The sequence below is a fragment of the Globicephala melas genome, chromosome 8 (genome assembly GCF_963455315.2).
Source record: "Globicephala melas chromosome 8, mGloMel1.2, whole genome shotgun sequence".
NCBI classification, from domain to species: domain Eukaryota; kingdom Metazoa; phylum Chordata; class Mammalia; order Artiodactyla; family Delphinidae; genus Globicephala; species Globicephala melas.
In genome coordinates, this window is record NC_083321.1 from 46,189,778 (window position 1) to 46,207,648 (window position 17,871).

A 17,871-nucleotide genomic window follows, 5' to 3' on the forward strand; every position below is an offset into this window, starting at 1 on the left:
CTGACTATATTATCTGGACATCTGGTTGACCTGTGGCTGCACTTCATGGTAAATTGGATCTGAAATGCCTGGTGGCTCTTCATAAGATGCAGATTTTCTTCATGTACTGTGATGTCTGATGCAATGCATCCTAGAACAAAGTGGCCATTCACTAGTTTACTCTAATGAATAAACATAGTCTTGGTGTGTGGTCTTTCTCATCTTCTTCTAGTATCTTTAAGGATGAATCCTAAGGACTTGGACACTTGCAATAAAGAAATTTTCTTTTAAACCCAAGCCTCCCTGGATTGATGACGTACACATATTTGTCAGCATCTCCAGTCAGGTTGAGAGGCAGCTGTTTGAGCTGTAGTGTGTGCAGCTTTGAACTAGCACTGGAGTTCCAGTTGCCTCCCTCTGAAAGGTATAGCAGTTATTGGATAACTGGCTTTTTTCTTCCTATGTCCTCTTTGAAATGTAACAATAAAAATAATTTTTGAAAAACTTTTTTTATATTCTTTTCTATTATGGTTTATCACAGGATATTGAATATAGTCCCTTGTGCTATACAGTAGGACTTTGTTGTTTATCCATTCTATATTATAATAGTTTGCATCTGCTAATCCCAAACTCCCAATCCATCCCTCCCTCACTCCCCTCCCCCTTGGCAACAACAAATTTGTTCTCTATGTCTGTGTGTCTGTTTGTTTCATAGATAAGTTCCTTTGTGTCATATTTTAGATTCCACATGTAAGTGATATCATATGGTATTCAGACAATGGAATATTATTCAGTGCTAAAAAGAAATGAGCTATCAAGCCACAAAAATATGTGGAGGAACCTTAAATAAATATTACTAAGTGAAAGAAGCCAATCTGAAAAGGCTATTTACTATACGATTCCAACTATATGACATCCTGAAAAAGGCAAAACTATGGACTAAAAAAAAAAATCAGTATATAATATGTCATTATACATTTGTCAAATTCCATAAAATTGCACAACACCAAGAGTGAATCGTAATGTAAACCATGGGCTTTGAGTGATAATGATGTGTCAGTATTGGTTTATCACTTGTAGCAAATATATCATTCTGGGGCTGGCTTATTGGTAGTAGAGGAGAATGTGCATATATGTAAGAGCAGGAGGTAAATGGGAACTGTGTACTTTCTGCTCAGTTTGCTATGCATCTGCAATTGCTCTGAAAAATAGTTTATTTAGAAGGAAAAAAATTTTAATAGATATATAATAAAATGTAGGTTCATACTGAGCTTCCTGGTTATGGCCTTAATCTCTGTTTTAAAAATATTGGCGAATATTTGCACATTATGAGATTATTACTTAAAGATATTTTCCATAAATAATTTTGATATAAGATTATATAACTCAGATAAATGGGGGGGCATTCTTTTTATAAAAGAATTTGTTACAAGAGTCCAATTTTGCAAGCAAAGCTTTCTATTTAGTTTTGTTGTATGTTGTCATATCTACATATTAGGGAGAGAAAACAGATAAACCAGACTGAGCAGTTCTGTTTAACTGTAAGCTATTTTGCATGTTGTTACTAAATGATCACCTATAAATCAGTTTAAGTCTGACTCAGCCCAAAGTACAGCCTCTCGGCAACAAAATTCAGGTAAGAGACTCTTCTCCAGAGTGGCCCATGGGGGAGAATAAAAACATGATTTTTAAGAAAATCCCTAGGCACGGTTGATAAATGATGAATTTTTTCAGTTATCTGATTATTCCATTATCTTAAACTATCAAATATGCTTATATGTTGAAAGAGTCAGTTTTGCTGATGATTCAGTCATCTGGAGGAGCGGAAAGTGTTTTTGGGTTTGGAAGTCAGGAGATTTAGGTTCTGACCTCTGCTCTGCTACTAGCTCTGCAACAATTATGAGGGATTGGATAAGAGGATTTCTAAGGTTTCTCTAGGCCTAACGTTCAGTAATTCAATTATATGTGCAGTTGTAGCTTTTTGTTTTTTCCATGCTAGATATTTGTAATCTCTCAGAAAGTTGAAGCTTTTATGCTCAGCAGAGCATCCAGAATCTCTTAGGATTTTATCATTAAGACCTCATCATTTATTTCCCAGAAGAGTTCTAAGACAGACACCTGAGATTTTCCCTAAAAGGCAGGTGCATTTGTTAGCTATGCGTGTATCTGGCTTTGGAGCCACAGCACTTACAGCCTGTGTGGCTCTCTTTTAAAACCTTTACTCAGTTTCTACAAACATGTCCAGCTGCCACTAGACTTCCTATCTTGATCCTCTTCGCTACTGCCTTTTTCATTCTATCACTGTTGTTGTTAAATTTTCTTCTTTGAATAAAGGATCATTTAAATGCTGCTACATTGATTGGTGAACTTTTTGGAAATGCTCAATAGAAAAGGCTTTCTCATCAGTGTGTCTCCAAAGACACCAGGCTCTTTTTCCAAGAATTATGCAATGTCTTGTTAAAACCTAGAAACTATTAATTACCTGTTGTGTATACAAATTACTCAGACTTCATCTGGGTCAAGGCTTAAGATATTGTTAAAATTATCAGTCAGGATGAACTATACCGAAAGAATTCTGTGTGTAATTAGCTTTGATGACATCTGCTTTACTTTTTGGTACCTTGTTGTATCAGTTCTGGCTCGTTAGCTATAGGCAGAAATAAGGTGCTGATGTTCTCAGAAATGTAGTAATAGGGGCTCCATACCCATTGTGCCATCATTTCCCAACTTCTGCCATACACATCCTTTATCTCTTACCCTCTAGAATTCTTGGCTCGAGAATTTCCCAACTCTTTTTCTCAGCAACTTTTTCTTTTTGGCAGAATCTTGGCTAGTTTGTAATCCAGAGATTTTCATTTTATGTTAGTTATTTTAGGCCATTGGATCAGTAATTTGGAATCTTTCATTTCCTCTGTTTTGATTTTTAATTGGACCTATGGCACTTATCTCATTCCCTCACCACCACACTTCTATTAGGAAGAGCTTTTCCTGGCATTTATTCCTTTTTCAGCCTTTTTCACCATGACATTATAACCCTCCCCACCACTCACATTTCCCACCCCTCGTCCGCTATCCCCCATCCCCTACTGCTCTTTCTGGTTCCAGAGTCATTTGTCTTTTCTGTAACCATACTTGATAGGATAGGTTTTTTCACAAGAATTGTAATACACTTTATTGCACTTGACTTCTGGTGCTTAGAGACTGCTCCTGTCATTACATAGTGCAGCCTGCAGAGTTTTGTTTTACTCAGGTAGAGAAACAAGTGCCAGTGTTTACCTAATCTTGCCCTTAAACATTAGGGCTGGGTTTTTTGTGGAAAAAGAAAGCCACCTTTCCTTCTTTTCTGAAAGCCCAAAATTAGATTTCATGTGGCTTTTCCTTTTCCATTTTGGGTGTGTTCTTCATCTCTCAACAGATGTGCTTTGGATAGATCAATGTTTGATTTTCCAGTGTTAGGGAAAATATAGGCCAGGTTTTCTATAAGGTGCAGGTGAGAAAGGGATGCTGCACAAGTATTCATCTGTTAACAAACGAAACAGGAAAAGAACTAATACCTAGTGCATTATGTATTTTTTTTTCATTTAATCCTCACAACCACCCTGCAGAATAGTTGATATCTCAGTTGGACATAGGAATAAGCCAGAGCTCAGAAAGGTTAAGAAATTTGCCTAAGGACACACAGCTAAGAAGAGGCAAAGCCAAGATTGAAACTTGAGAATGTTAATGATTGAAAGAAAAACGCTCTTTTCCTACAGCACTTCCTTGACTTCCAGTTAACTAGTTACACTGTAATGTTCCTGTGAAATCCGTTGTGACCACATTATTACAGTCAAAGGCAAAAAGTAATGGTAGTGTAATAAATAAGCTGGATGCAGGCCTATTCAGAAGAAGGGAATGTGTTGATATGAGACATCTTAGAGTATTATACTTTAAGTTCCATGGAAAAAAAAACCTAAATACAGATGCACTTAATATATTTAAAGTTCTAAGTAAAAATATGTTAATTGACCATGTTTTAAATGTGTTAGGGGAGTTTCTCATTAAGGGAATCTTACAGTGAATTTTTAAGAGCAAATGATTCCTTTTTTATTTTTATTTTCAGTTTTGCCCCCGGCATATCAGGTATCGTTTAAGAAGGCTATGCCTGTGAGGTTGCATGATCACTAACTAGTTTGTAATTTCTCCAACACGTATTTGAATATTGTGGTGTTTCAGTGTTTCCCAAACATCAGTATTTGCATACACCTTCACAATCTTCATTATATTAGTGTTCCACCTGTACTGCTATTTACTTACTATTTTTCTGTAAATCAATTTACATTTTTTACTCAAGTAGCTTTATTTTTAAAAGAGACTTTGTATCACTACTATAAATGTGAAATCAGTATAATTCACAATAAATAGAAATTAATAGTATAATATTATTAGATTCTAGCTAGATACTATTCCTGTTGAAGGCTTCCATCTGAGGAGGATTAGAAAGCATTCTAGTAGTATGGAAAACACACTCTCATCAGACTAAAGATATATCCTTGTAATCATAAGGACTGAAAGGAAATAACTTTCTCACAAGGCAAGTCAATGTTATTTCATGCTGTTTCTGTGTACCATCAAAAATCCTACCCAAAGAATGTTGTAACCCCATCAAGTTTTCAGAATGAGCTCAGAAACTATTCATCAAAGCAGAAAAGTCTCTGATCTCTGTCGATATCTGTTCTCTTTTGATCTGGCCAAATTAATAAACTTGGTTCTGTTTCCAGGCTAAAGAGGAAACGATGGACAATAGAAGCTACTCCAATCTGCCAGACAAACTGCCTGTCTCCTCTGATTCCACCCACTTGCCACTGACCAGGTCCTTCTATCTGGACCCCATGATCATGTTCCACCTGTACCCTGAGGGCCCGGTGCCATCTCCTTACTCTGAAGACCTGCCATTGCTGCCTTTTTCCAGTGACTCTCTGATCATGGAAGATTATGGGGAACCCTGCGCCTTCTCCTTCCCAATGCCTTATCCAAATTACAGAAGGTGTGAAGACTCCTACAGGCCAGCCTTTATCCAGAAAAGGAATGAGCGGGAAAGGCAGCGTGTGAAATGTGTCAATGAAGGCTATGCCCAGCTCCGACATCATCTGCCAGAGGAGTACTTGGAGAAACGACTCAGCAAAGTGGAAACCCTCAGAGCCGCAGTCAAGTACATTAATTACCTGCAGTCCCTTCTGTACCCTGATGAGGCTGAGGCCAAGAATAACCCAGGAAAGATTCCTCCGTAATGGCAGCCACCAGCCGCCACACTGACCCCATTTTCAGAATCATTTGATTCTGTGTTTCTAAATAGAAACAAATAATTTCACAAAATGTGGTCCCTTACATCATTTGATAGTTTTCCTAATGGAATCTCTGGGTGGGCAGATAATAGTTCAAATGCAAAGCTGTGTTGGATATTTCTTACCTGGGTTTCAGATGTACTAAACTATCTTATGTAGATTGAGAAAACGCTTCTTAACCTTTGGTAATTTCTTTCAAGAACTTTAGGGAAGCAGGAGTCCCTAGAATTCTCTGCATCTCTCACCTTGCCCTTCTCGCACACTTTGCCAGAGTCTCAGCTGTGAGAAACTCACAAAAGTATTGTAAGACTAATGACTATTCAATGCCTGTACTGCACTTTGCAGACGCTTCATGCTAAGCAATCACAATGAACCTCCCTGGATTTGTCAAAGTTTGGTGGGTTTTATTATTTGGAGTTGGCAAGAAATCTATACCTCACTCATAATGTGATGCGGAAGTATCTTGGGGCTAAAGCAAAAGTAGTTAACAAAACCTTGTTGTCATTTGAAATTACTTCAGAGTCATCTTTTTCCTGCATGCAGCAGACATCCTCAGGTAGCTTAGTTTGTGCTTAAGAGTGCAGGCTCCACGTCACACTGCCTCCGTTTACATTCTGACTCTGCTGCATCCCCACTGTGTTTTCTCAGTTCTTCATCCACAGAATGAGAATTATAGGAAAAGCAGCTACCCCTTATGTTTATCATCAGTATTAACAGTGCTTGTGAAACATAATGAAAACATTATGTGAAAACATAATGTGAAACATTATGAAAACACATAATGTTTTCATAGCCATTATTTTTAAACTTTATTATCCTCTTTTTTTCCTTTTTTGCCCATGACATCAACATTCTTCAGGTTCTCCAGGCCAGAAAATGTGGGAAGGACAGTGACGTCCCCTATCTTGGAGTCTGCCTTCAAAATGTTTCTATTTCTGTTCCTATGATGAGCTTCAGCTCTTCCTTCTTCCTTAACTCCCACGTCCCCTCTGTCACCAAGCCCAGGCAGGACTTCCAACACACTGTCACATTCATCTCCATTGTCAACTCTCTGTGAAGTCTTTCCACCACAGCTATTACTTGTTCCTTTATTTTGAACACGTATTTCCTTGCCGTTCTTATCCTGCTATCTTTGCACACCTATCTCTGTCTTCAGTAGAGTGTAAGCTCCTTGAAGATAGGGGTCAGTCTTATTCATCCTATATTCCTAGCACCCAGCAAAGTGATTCAAGTCAGGTAGGCATCAGGAAATATTTGGTGGTGTTATTTTCCTATTCCCATCTTGTCACATTGTGTCTGGATAACTCCGAGGCCTCCTGGGCTCTGTTCTCAACTGGCTCTATCATCACTCTGATATTCTTTCTTAAAGTGTTTCATGTCATTTCATTGCTCAAGCCCTATGACAACTTCCTTTCGACTATGACATTGTTGACATTTATCTGCTTGGTTTTCAAAGCTCCCATCAATTTGGCCCCTTCCCAAATATCCACACTTGATTTTCCCATGACACCCCATTCCCTCCACCCCAAAAAGAAAATCACAGTCTTGCAAATGCATCCTTCTGTCTTAGCTCTTGCTTCCTACCAAGACGGAATGGAATATTCTCCTTCTTCCTTTCACCATTGAAATCCCACCTATCTTATTCAGGAAGCCTTCTCTCATAGCCAGAGACTAAATCCCTCAGCCTTTAGGGTAACAGTCATTCTCCTGGCTGCAAAATTAAGCTCTGTGAGGGTAGACATCAGTTAGGATGCTTTCGGTGGCAACCGATATAAAAATCTGATAAAAATTGGTGTAACCAATCAAGGGAATTTATTGGTTTACATACCTTAACTTCTAGCAGTAGGGCCGCCTTCAGGCAGGGCTCAACACTGTTCCAAGAACCTGTTTTCTTTAGGTCTGTCCTCTCTGGGAATAGCTTCAGTGTCCCAGAAAGACTGTCAGAAGCTCCCAGAACCTCAAGCTTTCTTATTTATGTATAGGAGGAAAAAGAAAGTTTATAACCCAGGATTTCCAACAGATTCATTCTGATTCCAGAGGCACGGGAACATGCCCATGCCCTAGTGGCCAGGGGATGGAATGTGCTGATGGACACTCATGAATCGGGGGGTACAGTTAGCCTCTCCTAACCACACAGAGCCACAACAGAAACAGGAACTGGTGGAAGGCAGGGATGGATGGGGTAGAGACAACCACAAACGTTCCTACATACTTTTTTGGTCTTCTGCACTGAACACAGTTCTGGGCACACAGCCAGTGCACAATGACTGTGAGATGCTTCAGATACCAGCCTCCTCCTCTGGATGTTCAAATGAGAGCAGAATCTAGACTTCTGTTCCTTTGGTCCCCATTGTCCACTCCCACCACGCCAAGTGATCATTACACCTCTGCTCCTCAGCAGTCCTGTCTGTTACAGACAAACATGCCCACACTTTTGGTTATTTTTTTTTTAAACTAAAGACAAATTCTAGCTTAGGGTCCTTAGGCCACCCAGTGGTTCCCTCCACTCCAGCCTCCTGCCCGCACCGGGTGAAGGCAGGTCAATAGCCTTGAGTCTCTGGGGGACCAGCTCCCCCCATCACGAGACTCTCCTGGGATCCGTGAGGGCTGCACACCGTGACGGACTCTTCCGGCAGAGGGTGAAGCCCGAGCTTTTGGGGAATTGAGGTCGCACTGGCCTTTCCCGCCAACACCCCCTCCCCAGAAAGGCGGAGAACTACCCCCTACCCTCTCGCCCCGCGCATGCGGCCTAAGGCCCCAGCCCCCCTCTGCACTTGCTCAGTACACGCCCTCGGCCCAGCTGGCTCGCATCCATGGCAACCTGCTAGGCAACCAGGAGTCAGTTGGTCTGAGGCCGTGAACTCCAACTGTTGGAAGGGGCTGAGGCTGAGGTGGAGTTTGAGGCTGTGATAAGTCCCTTTGGGGTCAGAGCTGTGGACTTGGGCAGGAGCAGACTCAACAGGGCCGTGGTGGGCTGGGCCAGCGGAGTGGTATCTCGGGCCCTGGGTGGCCCTGTCGCCTCTGAGCACGTCTACGGAGGCCACAGCCCTGGGCTCTCAGCTCGGTCTAGTCCCGCAGGTGACTGGGTTAGGAGGGAAGTCTGTGGCTTGGGTTAGGGGTCAGTTTGTCACCAGGACTACGATTTGCGAAGGGGCGTGTGGTCTTACCCCCGAAGCCCCTACAACTGGGGTGGAGATGGGGGAAAAAAAACTAACGTATGTTGAGCTACTTAAATATGCCAGGTGCTTTCCATATCTCATCTCCTGGGCGGTAACTGAAGCACCGAGGTGAAGTGAGCACGCAGCCAGCAGGCTGTGAAGGATTTACTACAGCTAGATCCTTCTCTGAAATCCCAGTTCTTGCTCTTTCAACCCCTCCCCTATTTCCTGAGCTGAGCCTCCCCGGGCAGGTGATTCTGGGGACACCCTGCGCGTCGGTGGGACCGGGTGCGCCCGCAGAGAGGCCGCAAACCGCAGAGCTGAGCCCAGCCCCGGCCAGGCGCCCTCTCCTGGGCTGTGGGCTGCAACTCAGATAAACAGCAACTCAGATAATAGTGCCGCTTGTTCTCAGGTGTTTTCTCCCAAGGAAATGGACTCCTCCCCAGGGCCTGGGATGCCTTTGCCCAAATACTGCAGCGTGGCCACAACCCTGAAGGCCCCTGCCTGGGCCGGCACTGCTCCTCCCTGGGAACCCTCCTTCGTCTGCCCTCTCACCTCCCAAGCACCCTGGCTCACCCGGCAGAGGCCTCTCACCAGGTATCGATCTCGGCTTCCTTTTTCCTCTCTGTTCTTGGTTCTAGATGGTGGGAGAGATGGCCCAGGAGGGAGAGAGCTTGCTTCCTGGGAAGGCTGAAAGGGTTCTTTACCGTGTGGGCTCTGAGTAGCTTGGGGTTTAATATTCCCCTAGTCTAAACTGCACTCCCAGTGACATCAAGGGTTGACCTGGCTTTCATCCCACCTTTTAGCGGAGTGGCAGATGTCAGAGTTGGCATGTGTGAGGGAAGGCAGTCAGGCATCATCAGTTATAAACTTCTAGCTCATTTTACCATCAGCTCTGAGACTTGCCATGGGACTACATGAGCAATTAGGGTTTCTGCTACCAACCGCTAAGGTGAGGTCTCCAGGTCCCTCCTCAAGTTCCCTCAGTATCCCTCAGTTATCCTGGCTTTTTGTGAATGGTATCTTTAGTTGGCTGTCTACAGTGTGAATACAAGAGGGGAAAGGAACCTCAGCCTGTAAGCACATACAGGTTGTGCAAGTCCCAGGGATTCATGTCCATGCTATTCAAGTCAGTCTGCCCAGGTTAGAGACATGCCAGCCTGAACACTTTAGCCCCTTTCTTGATTCACTTGTGTGGACCATCTCATTCAAAGCCTGTATCCGGGCTTGCCCACAAAGTAAACAGGTTTTTTCGGAAACCCAACCCTGACTCAACAATTCCCTACAGCTTGGTCCTGTCCACAAAATTTCCCAGAACTAGCTTCTCCTTTTTTCTGTCTCACAGCCTCCTAGTCAGCTCCTCTGTGCTTCCTGTGCTCAAACACCTCCTCCTCTCTTATTACCCCACAGTGCTCAGCCTTCTTGCAATTTTGCTCCTTTGGCATCACCATCCAAGCCTCCATGCCTCATCGTGGAATCCCACACACCGCCTCAGAATTTCCCTTCCTGGAAGTCTTTCCTGGCCTGCTGTCTAGTCTCAGACCAGCACTCATAACCAGAATACATAAAAGCTAATCCCACCCTGATTACCTTGAAACAATTCCCAATCCTCAAACGACGGTTCCCTTCACTCTCCTCTCCTTCTGCCCCTTCCAGTAGTTTACCTTATCTTACTGGAAGTCACAGATTGCCACTCTTTACATGGATTTCTGTTCCATATTGCCTTATCTGTCATGCACACACCATGGCGCTGCTCAGATCTAACTCTGAAACGTGTTTCTTGATGGTTTTAGGGCTTGGTTTTCTCTACTCCCTAATTCCGTTTGCTTTTTCCCAGATATGCATCTTATGACCCGTGTCTCCACATTGCTGACCCAGCATGGCAGGGGCCTGGCTGGCTGAGAAGAGGTGGAGATGCTGTGGACGCATGGGTCCTGGCAAGAAGGGAAGCAGATGGCTTTTATTACAGGGCTCAGATAAAGGCTGCTCCCGAGGCAAGTCTCTAAGTCCCAACATCTCCCCATATGCCCCTCTGGATGGCCCTGTCATACCTGATATGCCTCAGCTGTGTGTGCCCAGCAGTTCAGTTTCTTGGATAAGCACAGATCTTCCATGGTCAGGATGCAGAAGTGAAAATGTAATGTCAGTGAATGCATTAATTTGCTAGGGCTGGGTAACAAAGTGGCACAAGCTGAGTGGCTTAAACAACAGAAATTGTCTCTCGGTTCTGGGGACTGGAAGTCCAGGTGTTGGCAGGGTTGGTGATTCTGAGGGCTGTGAGGGAGGATGTGTTCCATGCGCCTTTCCTAACTTCTGGTGGTTTGCTGGCAATCTTTGGTGTTCCTTGGCTTGTAGAAGCATCCCCTGATCTTGGCCTTCATATTCACATGCTGTTCTCCCTGGGTGCATGTCCGTGTTCAAATTTCCCCTTTTTGTAAGGACACCAGTCATTGGATTAGGGACCCACCCTACTCAGTTGTACTCAGTGTGACTTTGTCTTAAGTCGTTACATCTGCGATGACCCTATTCCCAAATAAGGTCACGTTCTGAGGTACTAGGGACTAGGACATCAACATATGAATTTGGTGGGGTAACTATTCAATCCATAACAGTGAAGAAAATATACAATAAAAGCACTTTGTTCAGGAAAATTCAGTGTGTCAAATTATGGGCGCCAGCCTAAGGGAAAGAGGAGCAAGATGTGTGTTCCTCGTGTAAGCCTGTGTCCCTCCACACAGGAGCACGGTGCCTGCGTGCTGGGGCCAGGCCTGGGCTTTACTTTGGTGGTTACTTGCTTCTTTGGTATTTTTGTCTTCCCACAAAGAGTCAGACTTTGTGAATGTGGATCCATAGAGGGAAAACAAGTGTGATTTCTAAAAATATATATAAATGATAGAATTTCCAATCAAAAGTCATTTTGTCATTTTCAAGTAACTAATATGTAATTTCAAATGAAATATTAACAGGGTTTTGCTCAAATATAGATCCTGTCTAGTGGTTTGATAAAAGTCAATTTGTAAGCTTGTTCTTTTAATTAGCTTAGTATTTCTCCTGCCCTCTCTGCCAGGCTGCTCATTTGCTTCCTTTGCCCAGCCTCCCCTCATGGACGTAATGGCAGTGCAGAGGGCTGCTCCAACAGCCCCAGCCTGTCCTCACCCGAGAGGGCCTGTGGATGATACCCCACCCCTGGCTGGCCGCGGACACAGGGACAACACTTCCTGGGAGTGCTGGGAGGAGGGGGTGTGCTTGGGGAAAGATCCAGAGGACCCAGGTTACTCCTGTGAATTGCAGGCCAAATATAAAGATAGCAGAAAAACAAAACAAAACAAAACAGGAGGGCTTCCCCGGTGGCACAGTGGTTAAGAGTCCGCCTGCTGATGCAGGGGACACGGGTTCGTGCCCCGGTCCGGGAAGATCCCACATGCTGTGGAGTGGCTGGGCCTGTAAACCATGGCCGCTGAGCCTGTGCTTCCAGAGCCTGTGTTCCGCAACGGGAGAGGCCACAACAGTGGGAGGCCCGCATACCACCGAAAAAACAAAACAGGAAAAGGAAGAGCACGGGACAGGAAAGGCAAGAAGTGATAAACAAGAGTTGCCACGGCAAGAAGCAGAGGGAAGAGCGTCCGCCTCACAGCCGGCCTGTCTCTGCCATAGTGGGCTCCTGAGCAGCGCCTGGCCCTGCCCTTTCCCTAACCAGCCCTTGCCGCATGCGAGGGAGACCCTGGGTCTGGCCCTAGGCGTTGTAGGGAACCATGGTGCTCCCTGTAGTACTTCCTAATGCCAGGTCTTATTCTGAGTGTTTTCTTTCCCACAGCTGGAGAGGCAGGGGTTCCTGCTGGTGGAATTTGAGGCTCCCCTTGTCACATGCCCAGGGCTGCCAGCCCAGCGGCAGAGCGTGGTCTTGGAGGAAGATGTCATTCAGTTCTCACCATCCGTGGAATACTCACTGCGCCTTGGGGACAAGGTGCTGGCACTCTGGGGACCAGACCAACAGTGCTATGGCCCCGGCACCATTCCTTTGGGCTTGGAGGCAAGAGACCCCCAGAGAGGTAAGGGAGCGCTCTGGCCTCCCAGTCCCCAGGAGCCAGGCTGGTGATCAGGCTGAGGAGAGAGCAAAGGGTGTCTCTCCAGCTTAGGGGTCTTAGAGGCTTAAAAAATCCTTACCCTTTCACCTGCAGCTTCGTCCTGAGGGTGGCCACAGAGAGACAAATCATATTTTTCAGATTATAAAATATTCTTTATCAGGGCAAAATAGCCCAAGGCTACTATGTCTATGTTGGTTACTTAACCCATGGTGTGGTGAGGTTATCCTGGGGTCACACCAGTACTCGTGACTGGTCCCCCACCAAGTCGTCCAGGGACTGGGACAGTCCCCTTGTGCGAGGCCAGCCAGTCAGCATCGTTGTGTTCAGAGAAGCGACAGAAGGAGGTTTCTCCTTCCCTTCCCCCACCTGCGGATGCATCTTGGTTTTGACGTGAAAACCAAGACATGGCGACACAGGAAGGGGTAGTAAACATGGGGCAGGTGAGGAATGTCCCTGGCAGGCTCTCCAGGGAGAGGTGCACACAGGCGGAAGCAGAGCAGAGGGGCTGTGATGAGGCTTTGCTTCTGGGGAGAGGAGAACCCTTATCCCATGATATGAAAGAGGCGGCTGTAACAAAATTGTGACCTTTTCTGTTATGTAGCATCCAAAGAAGAAGAAATTACTGTTCACTTCTGGAATGGCAGGACAGCTCCTGTGCCTCTTGGAGGGGTCAGGTGGGTGCCCCCAGCTGTCTGGAAGAAGGCTGTGGACAGGCTGCACAAGGCTTTCACCACGGAGCACCCCAGGCCCCTCCTCTGGGCCCCTTGCTGCTCTCTGGTGGGGCCGGTCGCTGGATGTGTCACCGGCGGGCTTCCTCTGAGCGCTCCATTCCTGTGCCCTCCCTGCCACCCGCATGCCTGCTGCCAGCTGCTGGGCCAGGGCTGCCTCTGCTGCCGCCCCTTGGCTGGACCCACCTGGTGGCCTCTAACCAGAACCTCAGGGGTCACAGCCAGAGAGCATCCAGAGACGGAGCTGAAGCCCACGGCACAGCTTTTGCCCCTTGAGGGTCCTAAGGAGGAAGAAGTAGCAGTGCAGGCTCCCATGGCTGTTTCTTCCTCCTCTACCTCCTCTTCTTCTGAAGAGGAGGATCTGGAGAATGAGCTGAAGATGGGCCTTCCCCAGAGGCTGCTGGTGGACAGCACAGGCAACACGGCCCCCATCCTTCTTGAGGAGTCTCCAAGGAGGCAGGGTGGCCTCTGCCAGCCGGAATGGAGGTACTGGAGGAGAAACGGGTCCGAGCCGCATCCCAGGAAGCCAGGTAGACCTTTTCCTAAGGCAGGGCTGAGGCCCCTGCTCCCTTCCCTCCCATGTGTCTCTCAGGAATCTGATGCACATGTCCGCTGTGCTGGGATTGGAAGTAACACTTAGTCATGTCAAAGGAGGGGCTGTGATAAGAGGGAAACGTGGGTTTTATTGATTAAATGGAAACCTAACAAGAAAGGATGGGCAGATCTTTGTGCTAAGGTTTGCATCCCTATTTGACAACTGTCTTTTCTTTGTTCACTAGTCTCTACCGGCAGGACTCTGCCACTGTCCATTTCTACCCTCCCCTCCCTCATTTTCCTTGGAGGCATTGATTTTTCTCTAGATGTACAGTCAGAATGCCTCCAGGTGTTGACTGGAGTCTTTCAGCACCCTGAGAAGTACAGAAACGGGTCTTTAAACACTGGCCATCAGACCCTACTCTCCAGATGGGCCCCTTAGGAAGTCAGAGTGGGAGGAACCAGGCACAGCCTTATGCGTCTCACTCTACCACTGAGAGGGGAGGCAGTGTCATTGTCATCGGCAACCTGCAGCCATCCCCAAACTTCTCTACCCAAGCAACATGCCCGTGTAGGTTTAGAGCAGTGTATCATTGATATGCCTCATGCCGTGCGGTCTAAATTCCCAGTGGGGCCCAGAAAGAGCAGACGCCTAAGGCAGCCGGCAGAGCTTTGTGAAGGAGGTGACTTGGATAAGCCAGCCCTAGACTAGATTCTTGGGGCCCTGTGCTGACTAATTCAACCTCAGTGAACTAAATGAACATCCACTCTGGGGCAGGGATACTGAGGGCTAAAGAATACCACCGCTAAGGGCATAAGGATCTGTAGGCACTGCCCACACTGGGACTCATTGTGGGTCCCCATGGGAAGCCATTGCCCTATCTTCAGGACAGCTGCTCAACCAGAAGGACCTCTTAGCCCACGAAGATTTTAACCTTACACCAGGAGTAAGGCCTTTATTAGTTCCAGGAGGCTGAGAAATTGTTTCTACACTGAGAAACCTTCTCGGGGGACTCCTCTGGACCCCAGGGCTTCGGAGTGGGCAGGGATGGATGTGTTGGCTGCTGTTGTATTTTAGATGAGGTTCCTCCCTTGGCTTTCGAGGTGTGTGATCTTTCCCCCACCTCTGAGAGGGAAATAAGTAGAGGGACGAGAAGCTATAGCTATGACTAGCTGGGCTCTTCCTCCCCTCCCTGAGAGGACACTTTGTATTGAAAATATAAAGGTAGGAGCAGGGATAGGTGTTCCTGGGCCTCCTTCCTTGCAGTGAAAGGCCTTGGTAGAAGCTGCTTGGAAGCAGCTGTTTCTACAGGGTATGCCCTCCAACAAGTGATAATATAAAGAAAATGGTGCCAAAGTCTAGAGTTTTCAAGCTAAATTCTCCATAGTTTCCACTGCCCTCCTGCTTCAGCACAGACTGGAGAAAGAAAAGCTGTATCTCGGGCTTCCCTGGTGGTGCAGTGGTTGAGAGTCCGCCTGCCGATGCAGGGGACGCGGGTTCATGTCCCGGTCTGGGAGGATCCCACATGCCGCGGAGCGGCTGGGCCCGTGAGCCATGGCCGCTGAGCCTGCGCGTCCGGAGCCTGTGCTCCACAACGGGAGAGGCCACAACAGTGAGAGGCCCGCATACCGCAAAAAAAAAAAAAAAAAAAGAAAGAAAAGAAAAAAAAAGAAAAGCTGTATCTCTCCAACAGGGAGGAGTCTCTGGGGCAGCAACTGAGGTGGCATGAGACCAGTCTCAGGGAGAGGAATGCCAGTGGGGTAACCAGAAGCCATGGCGGTCAGACCTGCCCCAGACTCCAGGCCTGCATTCCCATGGCTGTGGCCTGCTCCATGGCGTTCTATCCAGACTGGTTCTAAACCTGACTGAGGCCAAACAAATCTTCCCTGGCCCCAAGCATACACCGCTCTTATCGCCACTACCCACGCACCCACACCTACATTCAGCCTCTCTCCCCGCATCACCATATTTAAACAGATCCACTCTAAAGTTCCCCCGCACCCAAATACATTCTAATAATTGGCTATAAGGAGAAATATAGTATCTTCAGGTACTTGGCCTGGCTTTCCTCTAGGTACTGGATCATTTGTTATGCTCTGGGCAAAGGTTAATTCTTGGAGCTGAACCATGAGAATCAGTGAGCCTGCCTTCTGCCAGGTCCTATCTCTGCACCCAAAGCTATGGAGAGTATGCCTGCATGGGGCGTGGAGAAAGGGGCATCTCCAACCCCCGTCCCAGATGGAGTGCTGCACACCACACTAACTAGCGAGGTGAACTGGTGAGGTGAAGCTTGTAAAACGACGTGTGTGCCTGGGCTAGAAACAATGGCAAATACCAGAGCTTTTCTTCTCTCCCCTCCAGATCTTGTATCCTTTTAAGGAAATGTGCTGCTTTGCTTCTCCTCACTGCGCTTGATTGCCATCAAGCACTGATGCTTCACAGTCTGGTCTGAGGCTCTACCTCTTAAGGATCCTCTTGTATGGGTCCTCCGCCCTCCACACTTTTGGCTCCTTTTAGTTGCAGGCAGTGAGGTTACTGTCTGAGACTAACCTAACAGTCCTAGAGGGCCAGGATTCATGCCAGCAGTCATGCTGCTCTCCACCCTCGCTTATGACTGAAACAGGCTTCAGACAGTTAAGGGATTCTGTGATCCTTGATACACTTCTACATAAGTCAAGTCTAATCCCATCAAAATGGTGGCATATTCAACTAACTGAATTTTGGGTTTAGGAACAAGACTTTGCAACATCGGGAAAGAAGAGAAGGGCAACAAACAACAGAAAGTGAAAACTGCAGCAGCGGGGAGTCCCAGGGAGCTGGTCCTGGAAGCCACTGGCATGAAGCCACTACAGATCTTGCCAGAGGAAGCTGAACACAAAAAACTGAGTCGGGGTACTGCGGCACATCAGGAGACCAGAATTCCCCCTAAACGAAAAGCCCCAAGGATCTAGGTAAAGCAGATGGCTGGGAAGGGGCTTCTGAAGGACTCTTTCCATGGTTGTTTGACCTTCTGGGGTCATACCACTTTTGAGAATGATAAAACCGATGGCCCCTCTTCCCAGAAAACTGCACACACCCACAGTTTTGCATATGATTTCAGAAGGCTTACAGAACCCACGAATTTCATCACTAGGGGTGCAAGGATCCCCAGTTAACTGACCCCTCTACCCTATGGTGGTGGGCATGGGCCTGCTTTACTAGGCCCTCGGTCCGTGAGAGTCTGTTCTTTGCTAGGAATGCGAATACAGCTCTACTTAAACCTTTGTATTCTTTTTTTTAGATATATATATTTTTTGATGTGTACCATTTTTAAAGTCTTTTATTGAATTTTTTGCAATATTGCTTCTGTTTTATGTTTTTTTGGTGCTTTGGCTGTGAGGCATGTGGGATCTTAGCTCCCCGACCAGGGATAGAACCCGCACCCCCTGCATTGGAAGGTGAAGTCTTAACCACTGGACTGCCAGGGAGGTCCCCAAACCTTTGTTTTCATCATATAAAATACTGGCCTTTTTTCTGAGGAAAGACATGTTCAAAATGAGGTGACTCCCTAGGCAACTAAACTGAGAGATGCAACAATACTGTTGGTGTGGTAGCTTAAAGATGTTTAGGACACATCAATGACTTTGTAATTTTAAGGATAGCAAGTCACTGATTTTAAAATCAAAATAAGACTCTCAGGATTTTTTTTTCTCTTGTAGGAAGCTAAAGAGTAGATACCTGAGGAGGAGTTAGTTACAAAGTGGCTGACACAAGGCCTTCTTCTACGGAAATGGTACAGTGCAGGCCACAGGTGATAGTCCAATAAGCAGCAGCATCTTCACCCCAGGAAGACATCCCTGCAGATAAGTGGCAGGAAGGCACCTGTCCTAAGGGGCACAGGAGTGTGGCGGCCCTGGCGAGGGCTCCCTTCCAGGGGCCTGGTGCGATCTGCTTGAGGATGCCTCTTCCACAGAAGCTACAGAACATGGTTGGCCTGCTTTGGGCAAATGTGTCCACAGCCTCTCTGCCATCTTTTCATGAAGCCTCAGTTGTACATGAGCAACATTTTGTTTGACTTCTTAA

General features: G+C 46.4%; 2 protein-coding genes across 3 annotated transcripts; both read left to right on the forward strand.

Annotated features, from left to right (window-relative positions):
* The first annotated feature begins 4,754 nt into the window (after nt 1-4,754).
* On the forward strand, nt 4,755-5,742 carry ASCL3 (achaete-scute family bHLH transcription factor 3). The gene has a single exon (XM_030831332.3). It carries the CDS (start codon nt 4,755-4,757, stop codon nt 5,247-5,249), a length of 495 nt encoding a protein of 164 aa, XP_030687192.1. The 3' UTR covers nt 5,250-5,742.
* Nucleotides 5,743-5,871: 129 nt separating this feature from the next.
* Nucleotides 5,872-17,842, forward strand: C8H11orf16 (chromosome 8 C11orf16 homolog). Of its 2 annotated transcripts, XM_070046147.1 has the most exons (7): nt 5,872-8,381; nt 8,874-9,058; nt 10,299-10,455; nt 12,276-12,510; nt 13,148-13,804; nt 16,540-16,760; nt 17,508-17,842. In XM_070046147.1, exons 2-6 carry the CDS (start codon nt 8,892-8,894, stop codon nt 16,758-16,760), a joined length of 1,437 nt encoding a protein of 478 aa, XP_069902248.1. In that variant the 5' UTR covers nt 5,872-8,381; nt 8,874-8,891; the 3' UTR covers nt 17,508-17,842. The 2 variants fall into 2 exon arrangements, with proteins under 2 accessions (XP_069902248.1, XP_030687186.1); XM_030831326.3 differs by having other exon boundaries at nt 5,872-9,058.
* Nucleotides 17,843-17,871: the final 29 nt, after the last annotated feature.

Coding starts and splice junctions, on each gene's coding strand:
- ASCL3 (XM_030831332.3), top strand. CDS start 4,755: ATGGACAATAGAAGCTACTCCAATCTGCCAGACAAACTGCCTGTCTCC.
- C8H11orf16 (XM_030831326.3), top strand. CDS start 8,892: ATGGACTCCTCCCCAGGGCCTGGGATGCCTTTGCCCAAATACTGCAGC. Junction 12,511..13,147: donor GGCAAGAGACCCCCAGAGAG/GTAAGGGAGCGC, acceptor TCTGTTATGTAG/CATCCAAAGAAGAAGAAATT. Junction 13,805..16,539: donor GCCGCATCCCAGGAAGCCAG/GTAGACCTTTTC, acceptor TTTTGGGTTTAG/GAACAAGACTTTGCAACATC.